We start from the raw sequence: 22720 nt of genomic DNA on the forward strand, positions 1-22720 counted from the left end.
ATCTATCTCCCTCCTCTTTTTAAAATCTGATCAAGTCCCTCTATTTATCCCCATCTTTCAGCATTTTTAAACATAAAACCCACTATCTTCCCACTCATCCCCTTTTAATCTCACTACCTAATGTTTTGTCCCCCACTATATTTAAACAAATACCTCATTATATCTTGTCTCACATGCTTATATTAAATAATTGCATTATTCCCCACCATTATATCTTGTTCCCCCATTATTGATTATTTTAATATTATTTTAATCCTAATTGACATAACACTCAAATAAATAATTGTTCAGAATTTTAATTCCAAAAATACTCCTCTAACCTTACTGAAATTACCATTTTGACACTGAAAATATTGTAATTTACCAATCTACCCCGTCAGCTATAACAAGTTCAACTAATCAATTCTAACCAAAATATAGCAGCTATAACCAATTCCTAATCAGATTTTATGAACAAACTCAAACTATATGATGAACAACAAAGAAATAACTTGAATTATTTTGACTGAACAATGTTTTTTACACAACAAACCTATTTTCAGATTCACCAACAATAACAAACAAATATATTCAAAGCATGAACTCAAATTCAAATTAAAGTTTAAACAAAATAAATAAACATACTGAAACTCTAAACTCAAATAATCAATTGATCTTCAAATTAAATTCAACAAAATTACAACAAAGATACATAATTCAAACTAAATCAAAAAAATTAAAAACCAAAACATAAACTCACATTAAATCACTGAATTAAAAACGAATTTCAAATAAAATGAACACGAATTAAATCTATATTAAACAACAAAGAACGGATTCAAGTGATTTAAACTAACACTCTTCTATATTAAAACTAAATCCTCTTAAATTAATAAAACAAACTGAAAAATAATTAATTTAATCTTCAATTTAAATCTAATAACATTATAATTAAACTAATCAATTTCTTCCTAAAAATAAACAAGAAAGAATGAATGAAACAAACTGAAGAAAATAACAAAACGATAAGCATGAAATTAATATCGAACACATCTAATTTTAGATCCGAAAATATCAAACAAAATACGGACAAAAGGAAACTCAAACCCACTAACCGGATCGAAACGATGATCGAAGAACGGAAGAAGGAAGCCGCGGACAGCAGCAGTAGCGGAGGAGAAGAAGACGCAGTAGCAGTCCAATGGCGAAGACGCAGTCATGGCAGCAGCGACGCGAAGGAGAAGACGCAGCCACGGTGAAGGCAGTAGCAGCTGCTACTGCTGAGCATGCTCGACGTGAGGGCTGCCATGGATGGTGGTTTTGAGCTGGAAGGAGCAGCTGCGTCGAGCAGCAGTGGTGAATAACAAAAACGCAGCAGCAACTCGTCGAGGCAGCAGTAGCGATGAAGAAGAAGACGCAACCGCGGCCATGGCGACGTGAAACGCAGCAGCGGACGGAGAAGAAGTGACCAGCAACGATAGAAGCTCGGCATTGGATGTGAAACGCAGCAGCAGCAACAACGAATGGAGAAGAAGAAGCAACAGCAGCACGAAGGATGAAGAAGACGCAACAGCAAGAGGAGAAGCAGCTAAGGGCAGCAATGGTGGCGGAGCAGTTGCCCGACGAACTTGAAAACGCAGCCATGGCAGCGAGGGGACGTCATGGGGGTGAGGGTGGCTCTGTGTGTGTGTGTGTGTGTGTGTGTGTGTGTGTGTGTTGACGTGAGGGGGCAGGGGTGTGAGGGGGAAGGGCTGCCATGGGAGGAGCTTGGGGTAGGAGGAGAAAGAGAGGAAGAAGAAGAGAGGGGGCTTATGGTTAGCTTTTAGGTTTAGGTTTTTGTTTTTTGTTTTTTGTTTTCTTTTGTGAAATGTAAGATAATAGGGGTGTTGGGTTATGGACTGGGTCGACCCGGTTTGGAATGGACCGAGTCGTGGAGGAAGGTTGGATATTTTTTGGGCCTTTGGCTTGAATTTGAAGAAGAGCCCAATTCTGATTTTCTTTACATTTTTGTTTTCTTTTCTTCTTTTATTTTTCTAAAACTAAATTCTAAAAATCCTTAATTATCATATGGAACTAAATTAATTTATAAAAGTGCAAATTAACTCCCAGTAACAATTAACACACAATTAAGTAATAATTAAGCATAAAATTGTACAATTGGACATTAAATGCTAAAAAATGCAAAATATGCCTATTTTTGTAATTTTCATTTTTTTGTAAAGCAAACTTAATTACTAAAAATTGTAGGATTAAATCCTAAATGTAAATACGACATATTTTTGTATTTCTTATTAATTTAACAAATAAACATGCGCAGACAAATGCAAATAATTATCCAAAAATACCACAAAAATTCAAAAATTGCACACCAAGGAAAATTGTTTTATTTTGAATTTTTGGGAGTGATTCTCATATAGGGCGAAAATCACGTGCTCACATCCGCAATCTGCCGCCCATGATTTTGCCGCACCCGACGCTATTTCTGCCCGCACATGCATTGGCCGAGTTTCTGCTTGCTCATGTGAACCCTTGTTTCACCCGTGCCATTGCTTGTATTTTCCTTCACATAGCCTCTTAGCTATTGAAAGCCTTCGCCATCATCCCACACTTCCGCATTTTAGCTTAGCCTATACTTGTTGCTGCCACAACCCGAAGTGCCCGTGCCACTGACTTTGGCACGCATGTCATGCCATATTGTCCCAATATTGCCCACACTGCCTTGTCAAGCCTTTTCCAAGCATGTCTTGCCTGCCCCAAGACCTTGGCCAATACTTGCCTACAACAGCCCTCATAACAATTCCTTGTGCCCGCATGATCGTTTTTCCCACACATAGGACAATGACAAGGCCATCACGCCCAATCCTTGCCACAGCCGCGCCATGCCCGATGTCAAAGAGTCAGGCCCTGACAAACCACCCGCACCCTTTGAAATCGACGTCCTCGTCGAGCCAACTCAATTAATTATCCCCAAGGGGTTGTTGACATACAACGCCCATGTTGCTCCATTCACATCTGCCACAATGGCATTTGCATCCGCCACTTATTCCTGCTTTTCTGCATCCAGCATAGCATTCACTCTAGCCTGCACCGGACATGCATTCTTCAAGTGCGGTCCACCACAAGTAAAGCAGCCTTGAACTTGCCGCTTCTTTCCTTGCCATTGTGAATCTCCTGTCTCATATTCTTGGAAAATCCCTCATCTTCGGCAGCTTGGCCTTTCCCACTTTTCTTCCATTCCTTTGCTTTTTCTTTCCTACCGTCATACTTTGAATGTGAAGTTTCAGCAGGGTCATCATCTATGTTTTAAGTCAGCCAATGTATCTACCGCCGCAATAGCAGTAGAGAGGCTTTGAATATTCTGCCTTCTCAAATCCAATTGCGTCCAGCCCATCAGTCCGCTCATAAAGTAATGCAGCTTATCTTCCTCTGCCATATTACTTACATTAAGCATTAAGGACGAGAATTCCTTGACATACTCCCTCACCGTGCCACTTTGTTTCAAGTGATGCAGTCCATCTCTTGCAACCCATGATGAGTTAGTTGGAAGGAATTGAGATTTTAATTCCTTCTTTAGCATCTCCCAAGTTTCAATCTTGGAAAGTCCAACACTTTCCATTTCTACCACTTGTGTACACAACCACACTTTCGCATCATCAGTCAAATACATAGGCGTGATGGTCACTTTTTCATCATCCGGCACACGAGCAGCCTAGAAATATTGCTCCATATTTCACATGAAATTTTCCAATTCTTTGGAACTTCTTGCACCACCATAAGCCTTTGGCTCGGGATTCCTCAACTTTGTGTGATCATCACTTCTAGGGATAGTATTTTGCAATGCCCTTCGAAGTTGAACCACCTCCTCGCGCAGTTCATTCTTTTCTTAGCGTACCAAGGCCATTTCTGCCAGCGTAGTTTCATGTCTCGCCGCATAATCTGCCTCTAAACGTGCCATTCTCGCAAGAGAAGAATCAACACCTATTTCAAGAGCCTGCCCAATGAGTGCTTCCAATTGCTCCACCCTTCGACGCAGTTCAGCATTTGTGCCACCAACCATTTCTCAAATAGCACCACGAAATCTGCCACTATGTGATGACCTAAAAGGTCATCACTTATTTTTAAAATGAATTCTGCATTTCGAGGCCTTAAAGACCTCTTTCGACATCACCTCGATTTGTGTGCGCAGTCCGGGCGCGTAGCCAGAAAGCCATTTTTGTGAAAATCTGTGAAAAATGATAAATTTTGACTTTAAAATGAATTTAAGTTGACTTCGATCAACATTTTGGGTAAACAGACCTGGACTCATGATTCAACGGTCCTGGAGGATCCGTAGGAAAATATGGGACTTGGGCATATGCCCGAAATCGAATTTTGAGGTCCCAAGTCCGAGAAATAAATTTTTAAAGAAAATTGCTTTCTGGAAATTTCTATGAGTTTTGGAAATGAAATACATTTAGAATTTGATGGTATTGAGCCCGTATTCTGGTTCTAGAGCCCGGTACAGGTCTTATATATGAAATAAGATGAGTCTGTGAAATTTGGTAAGAAACGGGAGTTGTTTGAGGTGATTCGTACCCGTATTTGTGAAAATTCATACTTTGAAAGTGTTGAGATTTTTCTTAGATTACTAATGCTAAATTTGTTGGTTAAGAGGTTATTTTGGCAATTTAATCGCACGGATAAGTTCATATGATATTTTTGAGTTAGTATGCATGTTTGGTTTGAGCCTCGAGGGCTTGGGTGAGTTTCGGATAGGTCTCAGAAGGTTTTTGAACCCATAAAAGTTGCAGGTTTTTGCTGCTCTCAGTGCACAGAGATTTTGTGCTTCACATTCGCGTGGTCCCACTCGCGAACGCATAAGGCAATTTCCTCAGGTGCCTATTTATTCTTCGCGAACGTGGAGCTTGGGACGCGAACGCGAGGCTGTGGGGGGAGTACCCTTCGCGAACGCGTCCAGGCACTCACGAACGCGTAGGCTAATGGCCTGGGGGGAGGGGTTCACATTTTTGTTCTACGTGAACGCGACCACTGGCCCGCGAACGCGAAGGCTCGAGGAGTCACAGCTCCGTGAATGTGAGCCTGAGATCGCGAATGTGAAGGTCACCTAAGCCTGACTCATCAGGAATGCGACAGGCCTATCGGGAATGCGATTAAGGCCTATCCAGTGATTTTAAAACAGAAGCCAAAAGGGCATATAACCAAAATTTCATTACTTCTTCTTCCAAACTCCAAATTGGGCGATTTTTGAAATAGAACTTCACCACAAATCCGTAGGTATGTAATCTTAGACTCATTTTCTTCAATTTCTATTAACACCTATTAGATTTCTAGGCTTAAATCATGTTCTTAAGGGTAGAAAATTAGGGATTTGGGTAGAGTTAGAGCTTTTTGTATAATTGGGATTTAGACCTCGTTTTGCGGTCAAATTTTGGAACTAATTATATATTCAGGCTCGTGGATGAATGGGTGATTGGGTTTTGGTCTGAACCTAGTGTTCTGACCAAGCGGTCCTAGGGTCAATTTTTGACTTTTTGGGAAGAATGATAGGAAATCTATAATTAAGCATTGAAATTGGATTGTTTAGCGTTTATTGATGTTATTAAGTCGATTATGTCTAGATACAATTGATTTGGAGCCAAATTCAAAAGGGAAAGTGGTGTTTGAGGCTTGAGTTGGCCGTGGAAGTTCGAGGTAAGTGTTTGGTCTAACCTTAGCTTGAGGTATTAGGAGTTGTGTCCTATTTGCTACTTGTTACTTGTTGAGTACGACATATAGGCATGGTGACGAGTATCTATACGTTGGTGTCGAGCATGATCGTGAGTCTTAAATTGAAATTTATAGTATTCTTAGTAATTACTATGAATGCCTAAGTGGTTGATTATCGGTGTTGAGCAAGGATTATGATTATTCTTGTGAAAGTTACTTAAGATTGAGTATTGGTGCTAGTTGAGGTAATTAGATATTGGAACAAGTTTGGTTATAGCTGTTTTTCCCTTGCCGAGATGTATTTACTTAAACTGTCGATTCCCTTACCGGGATAGTGTAGTTCTTTATTGATCCCTTGGCGAGACTCTTATTATGATTGTTGTTGATTGTATATGTGGATCAGGTTACGTGCCACAACAATGATATATTTGGATCGGGTTGCACGCGGCAACAATATTGTATGGGGATCGGGTTGCACGCCGCAACAATGATATAACTGGATCGGGTTGCACGCCGCAACAGTAATATAATCGGATTGGGTTGCACGCCGCAACAGTGTTGTTATGTGTTGGGATCGAGTTGCGCGCCACAATAATTAATGATACAATGTGTTTATAGATTGGTTACGAGTTCCTTATTGTCTTGCTGTGAATTCTAAGATATCCTTATGCCTTTTCTCTTGATTTACTGTTGATATTGATACTCCCCCGCAGCATGTACCCCCTCCTATCTTTACCTCTTGTTCCTGTTTTATTTTTCATTGCATATTATATAACTGCACATGTTATTTGGTAGTCTGGTTCTAGTCTCGTCACTACTTCGCCGGGGTTAGGCCATCCACTTACCAGCACATGGGGTCGGTTGTGTTGATGCTACACTCTGCACTATGTGCAGATCCCGGAGTAGCTTTTGGGATTGTAGCTTTGGGGTTCTGCCTTCAGTCCAGCTAGAGATCCCGAGGTAGTCCTGCAGGCGTCCGCAGGCCCGACGTTCTCTTCTATCCTTATATGTATTCTGTTTTCATCTACTTCTGAGACAGATAGTACTTTTCTTTCAGACATTTGTATGTAGTATTCGTAGATAATCCGTGATATTGTGACACCGGATTCCGGGTAGAGATGTATGTTGGCATTGTCGCACTGTTTATGGTTAATTTATCAGATTAAATCTTCCGCTTGCATTTATTTATCATTAATATTTCACTATTGATCACATGTTAGTTTAAATTGTTATAAAGGGCTAATAAATGAGTTAGAAATTCTACAATAGCGGCTTGCCTAGCTTTCACGAGTAGTCGCCATCATGACTCCCGAGGATGGGAAATCTAGGTCATGACAAGTTGGTATCAGAGCTCTAGGTTACATAGGTCTCACAATTCACGGACAAGCTTAGTAGATTCTGAGGGACGGTACGGAGATGTCTGTATTTATTCCTCAGAGGCTACAAAGTTAGGAAAAACTTCACATTTATTCTTTCTTGTCGTGCGGTTTGATTTCTCAATGCTAATTGAATTTTTACTCTGTTCTTTTGTAGATGGCGAGAACACGCGCTTCCTCATACACCGATCAGCAGCCCGAGCCCTTAGCAGCAGCTCCCACGAGGGGCAAAGGGCGAGGTCGAGGCTGTGCTAGAGGCCGAGGTAGGGGCAGAGCTCAGCCCAGAGCAGCAGCACCAGCGGTGGAGCCTCATGTTGACTTTGATGATGAGGTTCCGGCCCAAACAGTTTTGGTGGGCCTAGCTCTGGTCCTAGAGGGGTTAATTACTACCCCAGTACTCCAGGATGCTATGGTCCGTCTAGTGGGCCTTACGGAGAGTGTCACCTAGGCAGGCTTGCTTCCTATAGCAGCAACCGTCTCTCAGGCTGGAGGAGGAGCCCAGACTCCTGCTACTCACACTCCGGAGCGGATGGCTCCCCAGTTTTAAACTCCAGCAGCTCATCCAGTTGGAGCAATTCAGCCAGGTGTGGTAGCTCAAGCCGGTAATGGAGCAGTTATGTCTGCCGATGCTTTGTGGAGATTGGACAGGTTCACCAAGCTCTTCACTACTACTTTTAGTGGTGCATCTTCTGAGGATCCCCAGGATTATCTAGACAGTTGTCATGAGGTTCTCAGGAACATAGGGATAGTGGAGACCAATGGGGTCAATTTTGCTACTTTTCGCTTGTTTGGATCCGCCAAGACTTGGTGGAGAGACTATTGTTTGGCTAGACCAGCCGGATCACCAGCTTTGACTTGGGAGTAGTTTACTCAGCTATTTCTGGAGAAGTTTCTCCCCATCACTTAGAGAGAGGCCTATCGGAGACAGTTTGAGCATCTCCAGCAGGGTTCTATGACTGTTACCCAGTATGAGACCAGATTCATCGACTTGGCTCGTAATGCTCTTATCATACTTCCACCGAGAGAGAGAAGGTTCATTGAGGGACTTATTCATCAGATTCGTCTTCAGATGGCTAGGGAGACAGGGAGTGAGATTTCTTTCAGGAGACGGCCAATGTGGCTAGGAGAGTGGAGATGGTCCTGTCGCAGGGAGGTGGTCATGGGTCGGATAAGAGGCCTCGTCATTCAGGCAGATTCAGTGGTGCCTCGTCTAGAGGCAGGGATTTGTATGGTAGAGGCCATCCTCCTAGGACCTTTTAGTCAGCACTTCAGGTTTCTCATGGCGTTTTAGGTGGTCGTAGTTCTCATATGCATTATTCTAATCAGCAGCTCTATAGTGCACCACCAGCTCCTATCAGCGCACCGCCGCTCCAAAATTTTCGAGGTGGTCATTCAGGTCGCCAGAGTTAATCTCAGTTTCCTCAGCCACAACATTCAGGTGGATATTTTGAGTGCGGTAAGTATTGTCATATCTGGAGGGCTTATCCAAGATTAGTGGGTACTCAGTCGTAGCAGCAGGGTTCCGGTGTTATGGTTTAGGCACCAAGTGTTTCGCCACCCGCTCCGCTAGCTAGAGGTGGGGGTAGAGGTGCTAGAGGTGGAGGTAGATATGTTAGAGGTGGAGCTCAAACCGCTAAAGGTGGAGGCCAGCCAGCTGCAGGCCATCCCAGAGATGTAGTCCAGGGTGGAGGGGCCCAGCCCTGATGTTATACTCTTCCCGCCAAGCCTGAGGCTGAGGTTTCCTATGTAGTTATTACAGGTACTGTTCTAGTTTGTGGCAGAGATTCTTCAGTTTTATTTGACCCAGGGTCTACATACTCATATGTGTCATCTTATTTTGCACTATATCTAGTCATGCCTAGTGATTCCTTTAGTGCCCATGTATATGTGTCTACACCGGTGGGTGATTCTATTGTGGTAGATTGAGTTCATCGCTCTTGTATAGTTGTGATTGAGGGTCTTGAGACTCGTGTAGACTTGTTGCTTCTGGACATGGTTGATTTTGATGTCATACTGGGGATGGCTTGGTTATCATCTTACCACGCTATCCTGGACTGTCATGCCAAGATTGTGACCTTAGCCTTATCGGGTTTGCCTCGTTTAGAGTGGAGGGGGACTCCTGGTCATTTTACACGTAGTGTTATCTTTTATGTGAAGGCTCGGCGTATAGTCGAGAAGGGGTGTTTGGCCTATTTAGCATATGTTCGTGATTTTAGTGCCGAGGTTCCTTCTATTGATTCTGTGCATGTTGTTCGTGAGTTCCCTGAGGTATTCCCTTCAGGCCTGCCGGGTATGCCACCCATAAGGATATTGACTTCTGCATTAATTTGGCTCCGGGCACTCAGCCCATTTCTATCCTACCGTATCGTATGGCCCCGCCTGAGTTGAAAGAGTTGAAGGAGAAGTTGCAAGACTTGCTTCAAAAAGGCTTCATTAGACCTAGTGTTTCGCCTTGGGGTGTGTCGGTGTTGTTTGTTATGAAGAAGGACGGATCCATGAGAATGTATATTGATTACCGACAGTTGAACAAGGTTACAATCAAGAATAAGTATCCATTGCCAAGGATCGATGATTTGTTTGATTAGCTTCAGGGTGCCAAGGTATTTTCCAAGATTGACTTGAGATCTGGCTACCATCAATTGAGGATTAGGGCATTCGATGTCCCTAAGACAACTTTCCGCACTCGGTACAAGCATTATGAGTTCTTGGTGATGTCATTCGAGTTGACAAATGCCCCAGCAGCTTTTATGGATTTGATGAACCGAGTGTTCAGGCCTTACTTGGATTCATTCGTGATAGTCTTCATTGATGATATTTTGATATATTCCAGCAGTCGGGAGGAGCACGAGCAGCATCTTAGAGTGGTTCTTCAGACTTTGAGGGATAGTCAGTTGTATGCCAAGTTTTCAAAATGTGAGTTCTGGTTGAGTTCAGTTGCATTCCTGGGTCATGTTGTATCAGCAGAGGGTATTCAGGTTGATCCGAAGAAGGTTGAATCAGTCAAGAACTGTCCTAGACCAGCATCAGCTATGGAGATCCAAAGTTTCTTGGGGTTGGTAGGCTATTATCGCCGGTTTGTAGAGGGGTTTTCGTTCATTGCAGCCCCGATGACCAGGTTGAGCCAGAAGGGTGCCCAGTTCAGGTGGTCGGACGAGTGTGAGGCGAGTTTTCATAAGCTCAAGACAGTTTTGACTACGGTACCGGTGTTGGTTTTGCCCATAGGTTCAGGGCCATACACAGTTTATTGTGATGCATCTCGTATTGGGCTTGGTGCGGTGTTGATGCAGGATGGCAAAGTCATTGCTTATGCTTCACGGGAGTTAAAGATTAATGAGAAGAACTACTTGGTTCATGATTTGGAGTTAGCAACCATTGTAAGATTTGGAGGCATTATCTGTATGGTGTGGCATATGAGGTGTTCACGGATCACAAGAGTCTGCAGTACTTGTTCAAGCAGAAAGGAGTTGAATTTGAGGCAGAGAAGGTGGTTGGAGCTGTTAAAGGACTATGATATCACCATCTTATATCATTCGGGAAAGGCCAATGTGGTGGCCGATGCTTTGAGTTTGAAGTCAGCCAGTATGGGCAGTCTTGCTTATATTCCGGTCGATGAGGGGCTGCTTACTTTGGATGTTCAGGCTTTGGCTAATCAGTTCATGAGGTTGGATATTTCTAAGCCCAGTCGTGTGTTAGCTTGCACGGTCGCTCATTCTTCTTTATTGGAGCGTATCTGTGATCGGCAGTATGATGATCCCCATTTGTGTGTCCTTAGAGACACGGTGCAGCACGGAGGTGGCAAGCAGGTTTCCTTAGGTGATGATGGAGTATTGAGATTGCAGGGTCGAGTTTGTGTGCCTAATGTGGATGGTCTTCGAGAGTTGATTTTAGAGGAGGCATTGCGCCCAGCCTTGGCTCATTTTGAAATTGCTCCGCACCAATGCCTTGCCACTATCTACCGCCCATGATTTTGCCACACATGCCTTGGCCAAGTTTCTGCCTTGCCCATGTCAACCCCTTGTTTCACCCGTGCCATTGCTTGTATTTTCCTTACATAGCCTTGTCTTAGCTATTGAAAGCCTTTGCCATCATCCAGCACTATCGCATTTTAGCTTAGCCCATACTTGTTGCTGCCATAACCTGAAGTGCCTGTGCCACTAACGTTGGCGCGCATGTCATGCCATGTCATCCCAACATCGCCCACACTGCCTTGTCAAGCCTTTTCCAAGCATGTCTTGCTTTTCCCAAGACCTTGGCCAATACCTGCTCACAATAGCCCACATGACAATGTCTTGTCTGTTGCCCGCATGATTGTTCTACCCGCACATAGGCCAATGACAAGTCCATCATGCCCAATCCTTTCCACAACCGGGTCATGCCCGATGTCAAAGAGTGAGGCCCTAACACTAAGCTACTTGGTATTGACATTTTTAAGTATCTCAAAAGAAAATGTTAAACTCCAAAGTGTTCAGTTGCAGCCTAAAAGAGTAATATCAGTCCAAGAAAGAACAAGGCCTCCATAACTGGGCTACACGCGGATCCCTTTTTATTTAAGTGACTGCCCGACCCGGTTATATTATTTATATATATAATAGAAGATTGTTTTTTTTACACGGGTGTAATATTCAATCTTTCAAAAAGACAGAGTATCAATAAAAAAGCTCACGTATTTCTCTCTCTACAATATGATTCCCAATCGTGTTCTTAGGGTTTAACTTTTACAAATTTCATCGGACATCTTGATTTTGCTTGTTGACATGGTATTGGAGCTTGGAGTTCGATAGATCGTCGTGTGGAAATTCTTCCGGTGTTACCCTTGTGGTTTGAATCGCAGTTTTTTTATTTTCCGGCAACGAAAGCACCTGATTTTTTTACAGATTTTTTTCTTCTCTTCACTCTGTTGAGAAGTCTGGTATTGTTATCTTCTACTCCGCTTCGTAAATCAGTTGATTGAATACTTTTTTTACATTTCAAAACCCTAATTTGACGTAAAGATGAGTTCTACTGGTAATTCTTCGAATGTGAGTAGTGATTCTACAACTTCTGAATCTGCACTGTCAATTGTAGAGCCATCCCACCCACTCTATCTGTATCCATTAGATTCTCCTGGTACTGTAATTGTAGCTAGTATTTTCAATGGATTAGGATATGGAAGTTGGCGTCAAGGTATGCTCATAGCTCTTTCATGTAAGAACAAGATAGGTTTAATCAATGGGACAGTTGCTAAGCCCAGTACGAATTTGCCTCTATATGAGGCTTGGTATTGGTGCAACGACATGGTTACAGCTTGGATTCTAAATAGCCTGGATTTAGAAATCAGATAAAGCGTGATGCATACTGAATCTGCCCAAAAACTATGGAAGGAGATCGAACAACGTTATGGAAAGCCAAATGGAACTAAAGTGTTTCAAATACGCAAAGAAATCTCTTCAATTTCTCAGGGTTCATCCAACATAGCCTCCTATTTCAGTAGGATCAAAAAGCTTTGGGATGAATTGGATTTCTCTATCACATATCCTCCCTGTGTTTGTGGGTGTAAAGAAGGTTTTTAGAAACTAGAGGAGGACCAGAAAGTGCACCAATTTTTAATGGGGCTGAATGAATTCTATTCTAATGTTAGAAGGAATATTTTGATGATAAAGCCTCTCCTGGATATTGACAGTGTATATGCAATGCTTATTGAAGATGAAAGTCAGGCTGAAGTCCAGACTTCTGCTCCCTCTTTCAGCTCTGTGTCTGCCTCTTTTTCCACTACTGTACAGAAGCCCTATGGTCAATCTCTTCCTGCCTCCATTCAGAAACCTTACACTCAAAGAGTTAGTTTTGAGATGCCTAAGAAACCCAATTCTAGCATTATATGCAAATATTGTAAGAAACCGGGCCATTCGATTGATTGATGTTACAAGTTACATGGATATCCCCCTAGTTTTGGGACAAAGTTCAAGCAATCTGCCGCTTATGCTCAAGTGTCTGATTCTCAAATGGTGGCTCATTCTGAGGATTCTAGCGCAGATGGTTCCAAGGTGATTCAGGTTGATATTGGAGGCAGTATGTTAAATAAGGAGCAGTATGAGCATCTCATTTCCCTCATTCAGCAGACAAAGGTGTCTTCTGCACCTCTAGAATCAGTTTCAGGATCTGCAAATTTTGCAGGTATGTTGAACTCTGCTGATTTTCGTTCTAATGGTTTTCTTGCTTGCAATGTGTCTAGGATAGATAGTAGTGTTTGGATTATAGACTTGGGTGATACAAACCACATGACACCATACAAATCACTTCTTCGAGATATTAAACCTTTACTTTTTCCTTATCTTTTAACCCTTCCTAATGGTTACAAGGTTAAAATTACTTGTAATGGCACTTTTTCCCTCTCTTATGATATATCTCTTCCAAATATTTTGTTTGTACCTTCATTTCATTACAATTTTATCTCTCTTTCTGAATTATTGCTTCATCTTAGTAGTTATGTCTTATTCTCTCCTTTTGTTTGCATCTTGTTGCATGGTCCTTTTCTGAAGAAGCCACTAGTTCTTGGTAGACTTCAGAAAGGGTTATACCTCTTGTATTCAGATACTCTTTCATCTTTTGATTCCTGTGATTCTTCATTTGTAAATACCATAACTGCCATCATTAATTATTCTAATAAGAGTAGTTTTCAATCTAGTTCTGTCAGTTCCTTAATTGATGTGTCTGGCAATGTTTTACCTTCTGCTTTATCTTTTGATCATGCATGGCATTTAAGATTAGGTAATATACCTTTTGCTAAAATAAAATCAGTTCCTCTTTTATCTGATATGCTTCCTAAGAAGCAAACCTTTATGTTCCCAATATGTCCCATGGTAAGGCATCAGAGGCTACCTTTTCTTGAAAGCAACATTCATTCTTCCACTCCTTTTCAACTAGTGCGTGTTGATCTTTGGGGACTATATCATACTCATACTTACAATGGATTTAAATACTTTACTACCTTTGTAGATGACTATATCAGGGCAACCTGGACCCACCTTTTATCTTCTAAGGCAAATGCTTTCACTATACTCAAGACTTTCATATATATGGTTCAGAATCAGTTTGGTTGCCTTATTAAAACCATTAGCTCTGATAATTATTTTGAGCCGAGTAGTAGTTCTGTAGCCATTTCATTCTTTTCTTCTCTTGGGATATTACACCAAACTTCTTGTTCTCACACACCTCAACAAAATGGTGCAGTGGAGAGGAAACACAAGCACTTATTAGAAATTGCCTGAGCTCTTCTTTTTCAGTCCAAATTGCCAGTCAAATATTGGGGTGAATGTATCTTAACAGCCACTCACTTGATTAACAGGTTCCCTTCCCCTTTGTTGGATAACAAATCCCCTTTTGAGCTTTTGCATGGAGTTTCTCCTTCTGTCAATCACTGGAAAACATTTGGATACTTAGCCTTTGTTGTTGTGCCAAAACCTTATAGAGACAAGTTTAAATCCAGGACCATCTCTTCTGTATTCATTGGATACAATCCTGGGAAGAAAACCTATAAACTCCTTAATCTTTCTTCTTCAGCCACATTTCACTCGAGAGACGTAGTTTTTCATGAACATATTTTTCCTTTTTCAAACTCATCTTCTGTTCATTTGTTTCCTCTTTCCATCTCTCCCTCTGATATCCCTTCTTCTCGTGCTCCTCCCTCTACTATGCCTTCTCCTTCTGCTTCTACTCATGTCCCTATTCCAAATCCTATGCCTAGCACTGAGAATCCTCCTTCTGTATCCCTCTCTGATCATTTTCCTCCCCTTAGGAAGTCTACTAGAGTCCATAATACTCCTGCTTATTTGAAGGACTATGTATGCACCTCTGTGTCTAAGTCTAAGACACCTCTCTCCTCTGATGACATTTGTTTGCTAGAACCTTAATTCTATCATTAGGCAGTTTCTAATCTCAATTAGCAGGATGTTATGATGAAAGAGTTTTAGGCTCTAGAAGTTAATCACACTTGGGAAATTATCCCACTTCCTCCTGGGAAGAAGGTCATTCCTTGAAAATGGGTGTATAAACTCAAACAAAAGGTTCCATTGAGCGGTATAAAGCTAGGTTGGTCATTAGGGGAGACAGTAAAAAAAGGGTATTGATTTCACTGAAATATTTTCTCTTGTTGTGAAACTTACTACTATTAGATATTTACTTTTTGTGGCTATTAAACGCAATTGGATAGTTTTTCAATTAGATGTTAATAATGCATTTTTGCATGGGGATTTGGATGAGGAGGTCTACATGAAGATTCCTCGGGGGCTTTCTGTTGCTAGTTCTGATTCTTCCACCCGGGCTTGCAAGTTCAATAAATCCCTTTATGGACTGAGGCAGGCTTCATGCTAGTGGTATGCTAAGTTGTCTTCAGCACTTCAGTCTAAAGGTTTTCTTCCTAGTCTAAATGATTACTCTTTGTTTACAAAGCTAGTGAATGGTTCTTTGACTGTAGTTGCTGTTTATGTTGACGATATTCTGGTTGCTAGGGATGATTTGGCTGAAATTACTAGTCTCAAACGTTTTCTAGATGCTGAATTCAAGATCAAAGATCTTGGGGAAATTCACTACTTTCTTGGTTTGGAAATTGTTCGGCAGTCTTCTGGATTTTTCATGAACCAGCATAAGTTTTGTTTAGATTTACTTTCTGAGTTTAACTGTTCTGTTGTTTCTCCTATGGTAGCACCTCTTGATCCTCATCTTAAGTTGTCTGCTGATATGGGTGAGTTGTTACTTGATGCTTCCCTCTACAGAAGACTTGTGGGTAAATTGAATTATCTTCAACACACTAACACTGATTTGTCCTACATAGTCCAACATCTAAGCCAATTTACGTCTTCTCCTCGAGTGCCTTATTTGGATGTCGCCTTACATGTGTTGAGGCATCTTTCTGGGACACGTACTTTGGGGTTGTTTCTCTCTGCTAATTCTGATTTTGTCTGAAAGGTTTTAGTGGTTATGACTGGGCCAATTGTGCTAATTCGAGGAGGTCTATTAGTGGGTTTATTCTCTTTCTTGGTGGTTGTCCTATTTCTTGGAAATCCAAGAAACAACCTACTATTGCTTTGTCTTCTGCTGAGGCAGAATATAGGGCATTGCGTCTAGTTGTTACCGAGATATCCTGATTGTTAAGACTTCTTGGTGAACTTAGTGTTACTGCTCTTTTTTCGGTTGATGTTTACTGTGATAACCAAGCAGCTGTCCATATTGCTAATAAGAACCTGGTGTTCCACGAGCGCACTAAACACATAGAAGTGGATTGCCACTTTGTGAGGAATGCTTTGTCTGATGGGGTTATTAGTCTTCGCTCCATTTCTACCACTTCTCAATTAGCTGACATTTTCACCAAGTCTTTGCCAGGTGTTGAGCAGCAGTATTTCATCTCCAAGCTTGGAATGGACTCCCCTTCCAGCTTGAGGGTGGTGTTGAACTCCAAAGTGTTCAGTTGCAGCCCAAAAGAGTAATATCGGCCCAAGAAAGAATAAGGCCTCCATAACTGGGCTACACGCGGATCTCTTTTTATTTAAGTGACAGACCCGACCCGGTTGTATTCTTTATGTATATAATAGAAGATTTTTTTTCTTTACACTGGTGTAATATTCAATCTTTCAAAAAGACAGAGTATCAATAATAAAGCTAACATATTTCTCTGTACAATCGGATTCTCAATCGTGTTCTTAGGGTTTAACTTCTAGAAATTTCTACAGACATTTTGATTTTGCTTGTTGACAGAAAATGCCACTTATTTTTATCTACTTTCTCTTTGCTTGAAATAGTAAAATTAGCGTTACAAACTAGCTGTTAGAAATTAACCGTGAACTAACCCATGGAAACAAGTCGTTGGAGCAAAACCTATATATACATGGTTTTTGGAGAGCTAAAGAGACACTTTTTTCAAACTTCTTTATATTGTGAACAATAACAATTATTTCCTACACCTATACATGTCACTCTTGTGGACAGTAACAATTATTTCCAACTCTCCTTTTTATTTCTGCTCCTTCTATGTTGGTGTTCTTTATTGAATTTTCTGCTAGTTCTGTTTCCAATTTATTACTGAAGGAGCTTGTTGAATCCTGAAAAATATGCCTAATTTTATTCATCATTAGTGTGAGCGGAACATCCTTAAGGACAGTGCCCTTGACATGCCTCAAGCTTTGATAATCCTATCCTCCATAATCAAATTTGTCCAACACTTTGTTACTCTGTAATCTTCCTAGTGGCTCATCTGACAAATAAATTTTAACTAAAGAAACATCTTCATTGCCCTTTCCCCAAATGGAGTGTGACATCAAAATATACAATAGAGTATCATATCAAAGTCTACTCTCTAAACAAAAAAGTACAGTGATCCAACTAGATTATTAAGTTACAAAATCAGATGTGCACATAACACATTGCAGCTAATCATACTTACTCCAGACAAAACAAAAACACTTATTATGGTTAAATTGTTCTATTCTTAATTCAAGGTTTTCAATCTATTCCCGGATCCTATTATTTAGTCTAACATTGGATGACTCCATTATAGATACTTCAGTCTGATCAAACACCACGCCAGATGAGTTGTCTGATACGACCAACAAGCTGATATCCATATCGCGCTCCAAAAATGATATCATACTCCCTCCATATGTAACGTACAATTGTAGGAGTTCACCCTCAAGAATATTGTTTCTGAGGTAGTGCTCTCCAACCAATATCTCGTCTATAATAACCTCCAGGCCAGCTAATTTGTTCAACGGCTTGGTAGGCTCTATCTCGTGCCTCTTCAAGATCCTCCCCTTTCGCCGTGACTCCAAGAACACGTCCCCCAGTAGCTATGAAATTTCCATCTGCATCGGAAGCAGTCCCAGCGTGGAAAACTTTGACTGACGGAGCAACCTGCTCTGCTTCCTCGAGTTTATGGATGACTGTTCCTTTCTGGTAGCTGCCGGGGTAGCCTTTACTTGCCATAACAACCACCATCGCTGACCCAGGGGACCAGTCCAAAGACACCCCACACAGCTTTCCACGACAAGCTGCCAGCAGAACTTCGACCAAATCAGACTCTAACCGAACCATCAACACCTGCAAGCATAGTAAAAAGAGTTTAAAACTACAACATGGGATAGAGTATTTACATTAAGAACAATTAGGACCCACTCCTATTTTACTTGCTTTTGCATCATGTTCCACGTAAAACCTCCAAAGAAGTAACCAGAAGAGTTTGCCAGCTATAGTTGAGTAGGGTAGACAAACATCAAAAGAAGAGAAGTACATCAAATCAAACTTCTGCTCTTTTTGTGACCAAGAATTGCCCTTCCCTACAATTCTGCCTTCCTTCAATACACAAAGCATAGGACACAGATATATGATGAACTAACTCAATCACTATTGCTTTAACTAGACCAATATGCAAACCCAAGTGAACACGAAGACATCCATTGTTTTCTTTTTTAACTCTTTGAAAAGTGATATCCCAGCAATATGGAACTAAACAGGGTCTCCACATCACCTCCCTCACCCCACTGTACTCAATTTCCAACCCAACGTACGTAAAAAAAATTACCAGCAACTCTTTGGGATTGCTAATCATCCAAGAAAGGTTCAATCGAATGTTCACTTGAACCCTTATTCAGCTACTCAAACTGCATCATTAGATGCAATTAAATAGGAACTATGAGGTCCCATAATAAGCTAAGTCTATTAATCAAGATAGTATAATAGCAACCATACTTCGATAAAAACGCGATGAAACCGAACACCCTAGGAGAGATGCTCTAACATGAACAAATTGCAAGTAATATGGCAACAAATTGGAAGAGGATTATGTAAAGAGGCAATAGTAACTTGTTATCCAAATAGAAATGCCAAAAGACTATGAATCATCTTAGAGATCAGGTATTCAAGTCCATAATTGGAAGAAGAGCACCAGCTCACCTTGCAAAAGCACCGCTATTATCCACCTCTGAAACCAATCAGTTTCCCACACAAGTGATTTTCAACCAATTTAGTAATATTTTTCACTTGTAGGACACAATAGTGATAACTCTTTTTTCACAAAAGAATGAAAGTAGTATATGTTACTCCGCGGTGCATCTATAGCTGCTGAAACACTACTTAGCAAGTGCCACATCATGTGATCAATAGAAAGCAGTATGTTTCAAACAACATATTCATCATAAACCAAAGTGAAATAGCTGACGCTTCCAGTGCTTCCCTATGCTTAACTTGAAACAAAGATCTATGGTACTAACACAACTTTCAATACGAAAATAACAAGTTTGATTGCAAGTGGCAAGCAAATCCAACTAACCTGGCATTCTGGATCTCCAAAGCGCACATTGTACTCAATTAACTTCGGAAAACCAGTTTTCTTCTCAATCATGAGCCCAGCATACAAAACCCCGACAAACTTGCAGCCTTCTTCAGCCATTCCCTTTACTGTAGGGAAAATTATAGACTCCATGACCACTGATTGCAATTCTTTTGTCAAGACAGGAGCCGGAGAATATGCCCCCATACCACCGGTATTTGGTCCTGTATCGCCATCCCCAACTCGTTTGTGGTCTTGAGCAGATTCTAAAGGTATGGCATGCTCACCATCTACCAGGGCAAAAAATGATGCTTCCTCTCCTTCCAGGTATTCCTCTACGATGACTCGAGAACCAGCAGAACCAAAAACATTTTCCACAAGCATAGAATCAACCGCCTCATATGCTTGCTCCAATGTCATGGCAACAATAACTCCTTTACCGGCAGCCAATCCATCAGCTTTAACAACAATAGGGGCACCTTCCTGTTTGATGTACTCTTTTGCAGCGGATGGGTCCGTAAATGCTTGATACTGCACAAATATATCCACCATAGATGAAGTCAAATCAAGACATGAATTGAGCCAAGTAGAAAAGCCAGGTATCATATGAATATTAATACATTTTTATTAAAAAGAACAAGCAAATATAGATGAAACAAGATATATTGCACAAACCTTTGCAGTTGGAATTCCATATTTATCGCATAAACTCTTCATGAAGTTCTTAGAACCTTCTAAAGCAGCTGCTTCTGAAGAGGGGCCAAAGGTAGGAATTCCTTCCTTAACAAGATCATTAGCAAGACCTGCAACAAGAGGAGCCTCTGGTCCCACAACAACCAGCCCAACTCCCCATTTACGACAAAAAGCGATCACAGCTGAACTATCTAAAACATCAAGGTCTGTTATGCAAGTAGCATCTCTTGAGCTGGAAATTCCAGCATTACCAGGTGCACAGAAAATTGCATCACAAGAAGGGGATCGCCTCAGAGCATGACAGAGCGCATGCTCTCTTCCTCCTCCTCCAATTACCAAGACAACCACCCTTTCCTCTATAATACCAAATAGAATGAATCAATAAATAATGCAAAAAATTATAACAGCTTCTACATTATATCCATATCAACTGTGCTAATTATGCTAGTTAAATAGCTAGTCTGTGCCAGATAAATAATACAACCAAAAGAATTGATGCTTATATTAAGAAAGAATCTTTTGGCATTATATGGCATGATGGCTATTCCAAAGTATTGAATAACAACTCAAAATTTCATTTTACTCTAAAGGGAAGTGAAAATCAGAACCTAAGACAGAAGCAGGCATTAACATATCCGTTCAGTGAGAAAAAAAAAATTGAATCATTTTAGAATAAGCAGGATAATTGAGAACCTGAAATATCAAAGACATATAATTGCTAAAATATTAGCCAAACAAAGTACAAAAACAGCTTTCAAAAGCGGAAATAACCAGAATAATTGAAAATAGCTGCTTTAGGGGATAATACTGGAAAAAAAATTAAAAAGCAAAAAAACCCCAATTTCTCATACATTGGAAAGATAAAACTAGAGTTAGTAGTTCTTACTGGGGTTGCCATTATCCACAGGAAGGCTATTGAAAACAGTGGCGAAAGATTTGTGAGTATTAAAACCACGGCAAGAAGTATGACGAAGTGAAAAATTGGAACAATCCCAACTGGCGGAGCTGAGGTTGAAAAAACGCTGTTGGGTTGCTGAGAACAGCTTCGCTGAATGGTTTTGGCAATTGCTTACAAACTTTAATGCAGTAGTAGCTCCTATACTGAGAGAGATACAGGTCATTTCTTTACCAATTCACCTCCTTAACCGAGAAAAGAAAAAAAATTCAAAGAAAGAAGTAGGGAAGAGGACGGATTGCTTTAGGTTTTAGTGGGTTGTTTGGGGTTTTAGCACGTTTGACAAAGTATTTTTATGTCCCCCAAAAAAAGTATATAGTATATGAAATATGAGGTCTTTGATCAATATAGAAATGTACTTTTGGACAATAGTAGAAAATTATTTCTTTTAAGATAAAAATATCTTAATTCCCTTTTTTTATAGTAACTGCGATCAAATGGCTTTTAGCAATATTTGCTAGAAACCAAAAGTTAAGGTAATTATTTCCTAGTCTGCATTTTCAATTTAGGTTTTTTTTTTTTTCTATAGAAAAACTCCCAAACGAACCAGTAAAATCCAACTTTATGTACATGTATAAGGTAAACTTATCTGTCAGATGCAAATTTAAGATTTTTATTACATGGGTGCATCATCCCTGCTCCTCTAAATAGATAACTCGACATTCAATCAAATGCATTATTTAGCTTCTTTGAAGTATGGGTACCGATACATAATATTATATTAATTTTACAAAATTAGACCATGGGTTCACATGCCTACAAATTATGCTTAAATCCGCCCCTGCTATCAGCAATATTACTCGATTTCATTGGGAAATTTTACACTTTGGAAGAAATGAATACAAATTCGGGACAAAGTCATGATTCAAGTTCTTTTGTTCCAACAACTCGTCATTCCATCTTTATAGCTTTGCTACTAGGCGTAGGATTTTTAAATTTAATTTTTAATTAATAATATAAAATAATTAGACAAAAAAATATTAAAAGTTCACGCTTTATGGATTACTGGAGCAGTTGGACCAAACTTTTGTTATTTTCCCTTTTTTCGTGTAAAAGTTTACAGGTTAGCACTTTCCGAGCCGATTTTGAAATATAGCCAGAATTTAAAATATTATTGAAAAGTAACCACTTTTAATGTTGATACTTTCCTAATTTTTCAAATTCATGATAAGGATTTCGAACTTAACAAAAAGTGAAACTCCAATGATAGTTTCTTGTATTTCGTTCATGGTACTGTCATGGAATTTCACTTTTTTAAATTTGAAATCCATAACATCGTCATGGATGATTGGATTCCAAAAATTGGCTATTTTTTTATTTTTTTTATTTTTCAATTACAAGTCTGGAAAATGGCTATTTTTTAAACTTAAGGGTTTTCTTCTTTTTTCTTTTTTTCGGAAAGAAGGGGAAAAAAGGGATATCTATGCGCAAAGTAAGAAAATGGATTACTAGTAAAGTCATCAATGTAGGCAGTAGCATTTTAAATCTCCCATGTTCCAGTTTTTTCTATTAAAATACAGTGATGATTCATCAGAGATATTTTTTCTACTTATATCTATCTTCTAACATGAATTAGTTAAGTAGTTTACTAATATTTATATGCATCAATTGCCCCCTCCCATTTAAAATATAGACGAAATTAAACAAATAAGGCAAAGGGTGTGACAAGGCTGGTGAATTGGGCCCAGCCAATTCAATGAGATTGATATATTAGGAAAC

At 40.2% G+C, this 22720-nt stretch overlaps 1 protein-coding gene across 1 annotated transcript; it reads right to left on the reverse strand.

Moving 5' to 3' along the window:
* Positions 1-17295: 17295 nt before the first annotated feature.
* LOC104248466 (phosphoribosylamine--glycine ligase-like) lies at positions 17296-21293 on the reverse strand. The gene is made up of 4 exons (XM_009804721.2): positions 20933-21293; positions 20029-20402; positions 19354-19884; positions 17296-18125 (listed from the first exon to the last, which is right to left on the reverse strand). The coding sequence occupies exons 1-4, from the start codon at positions 21165-21167 to the stop codon at positions 17718-17720; spliced, it is 1548 nt and encodes a 515-aa protein (XP_009803023.1). The 5' UTR covers positions 21168-21293; the 3' UTR covers positions 17296-17717.
* Between the last annotated feature and the right edge of the window lie 1427 nt (positions 21294-22720).

Source organism: Nicotiana sylvestris, chromosome 1 (genome assembly GCF_000393655.2).
Source record: "Nicotiana sylvestris chromosome 1, ASM39365v2, whole genome shotgun sequence".
Lineage (NCBI taxonomy): Eukaryota > Viridiplantae > Streptophyta > Magnoliopsida > Solanales > Solanaceae > Nicotiana > Nicotiana sylvestris.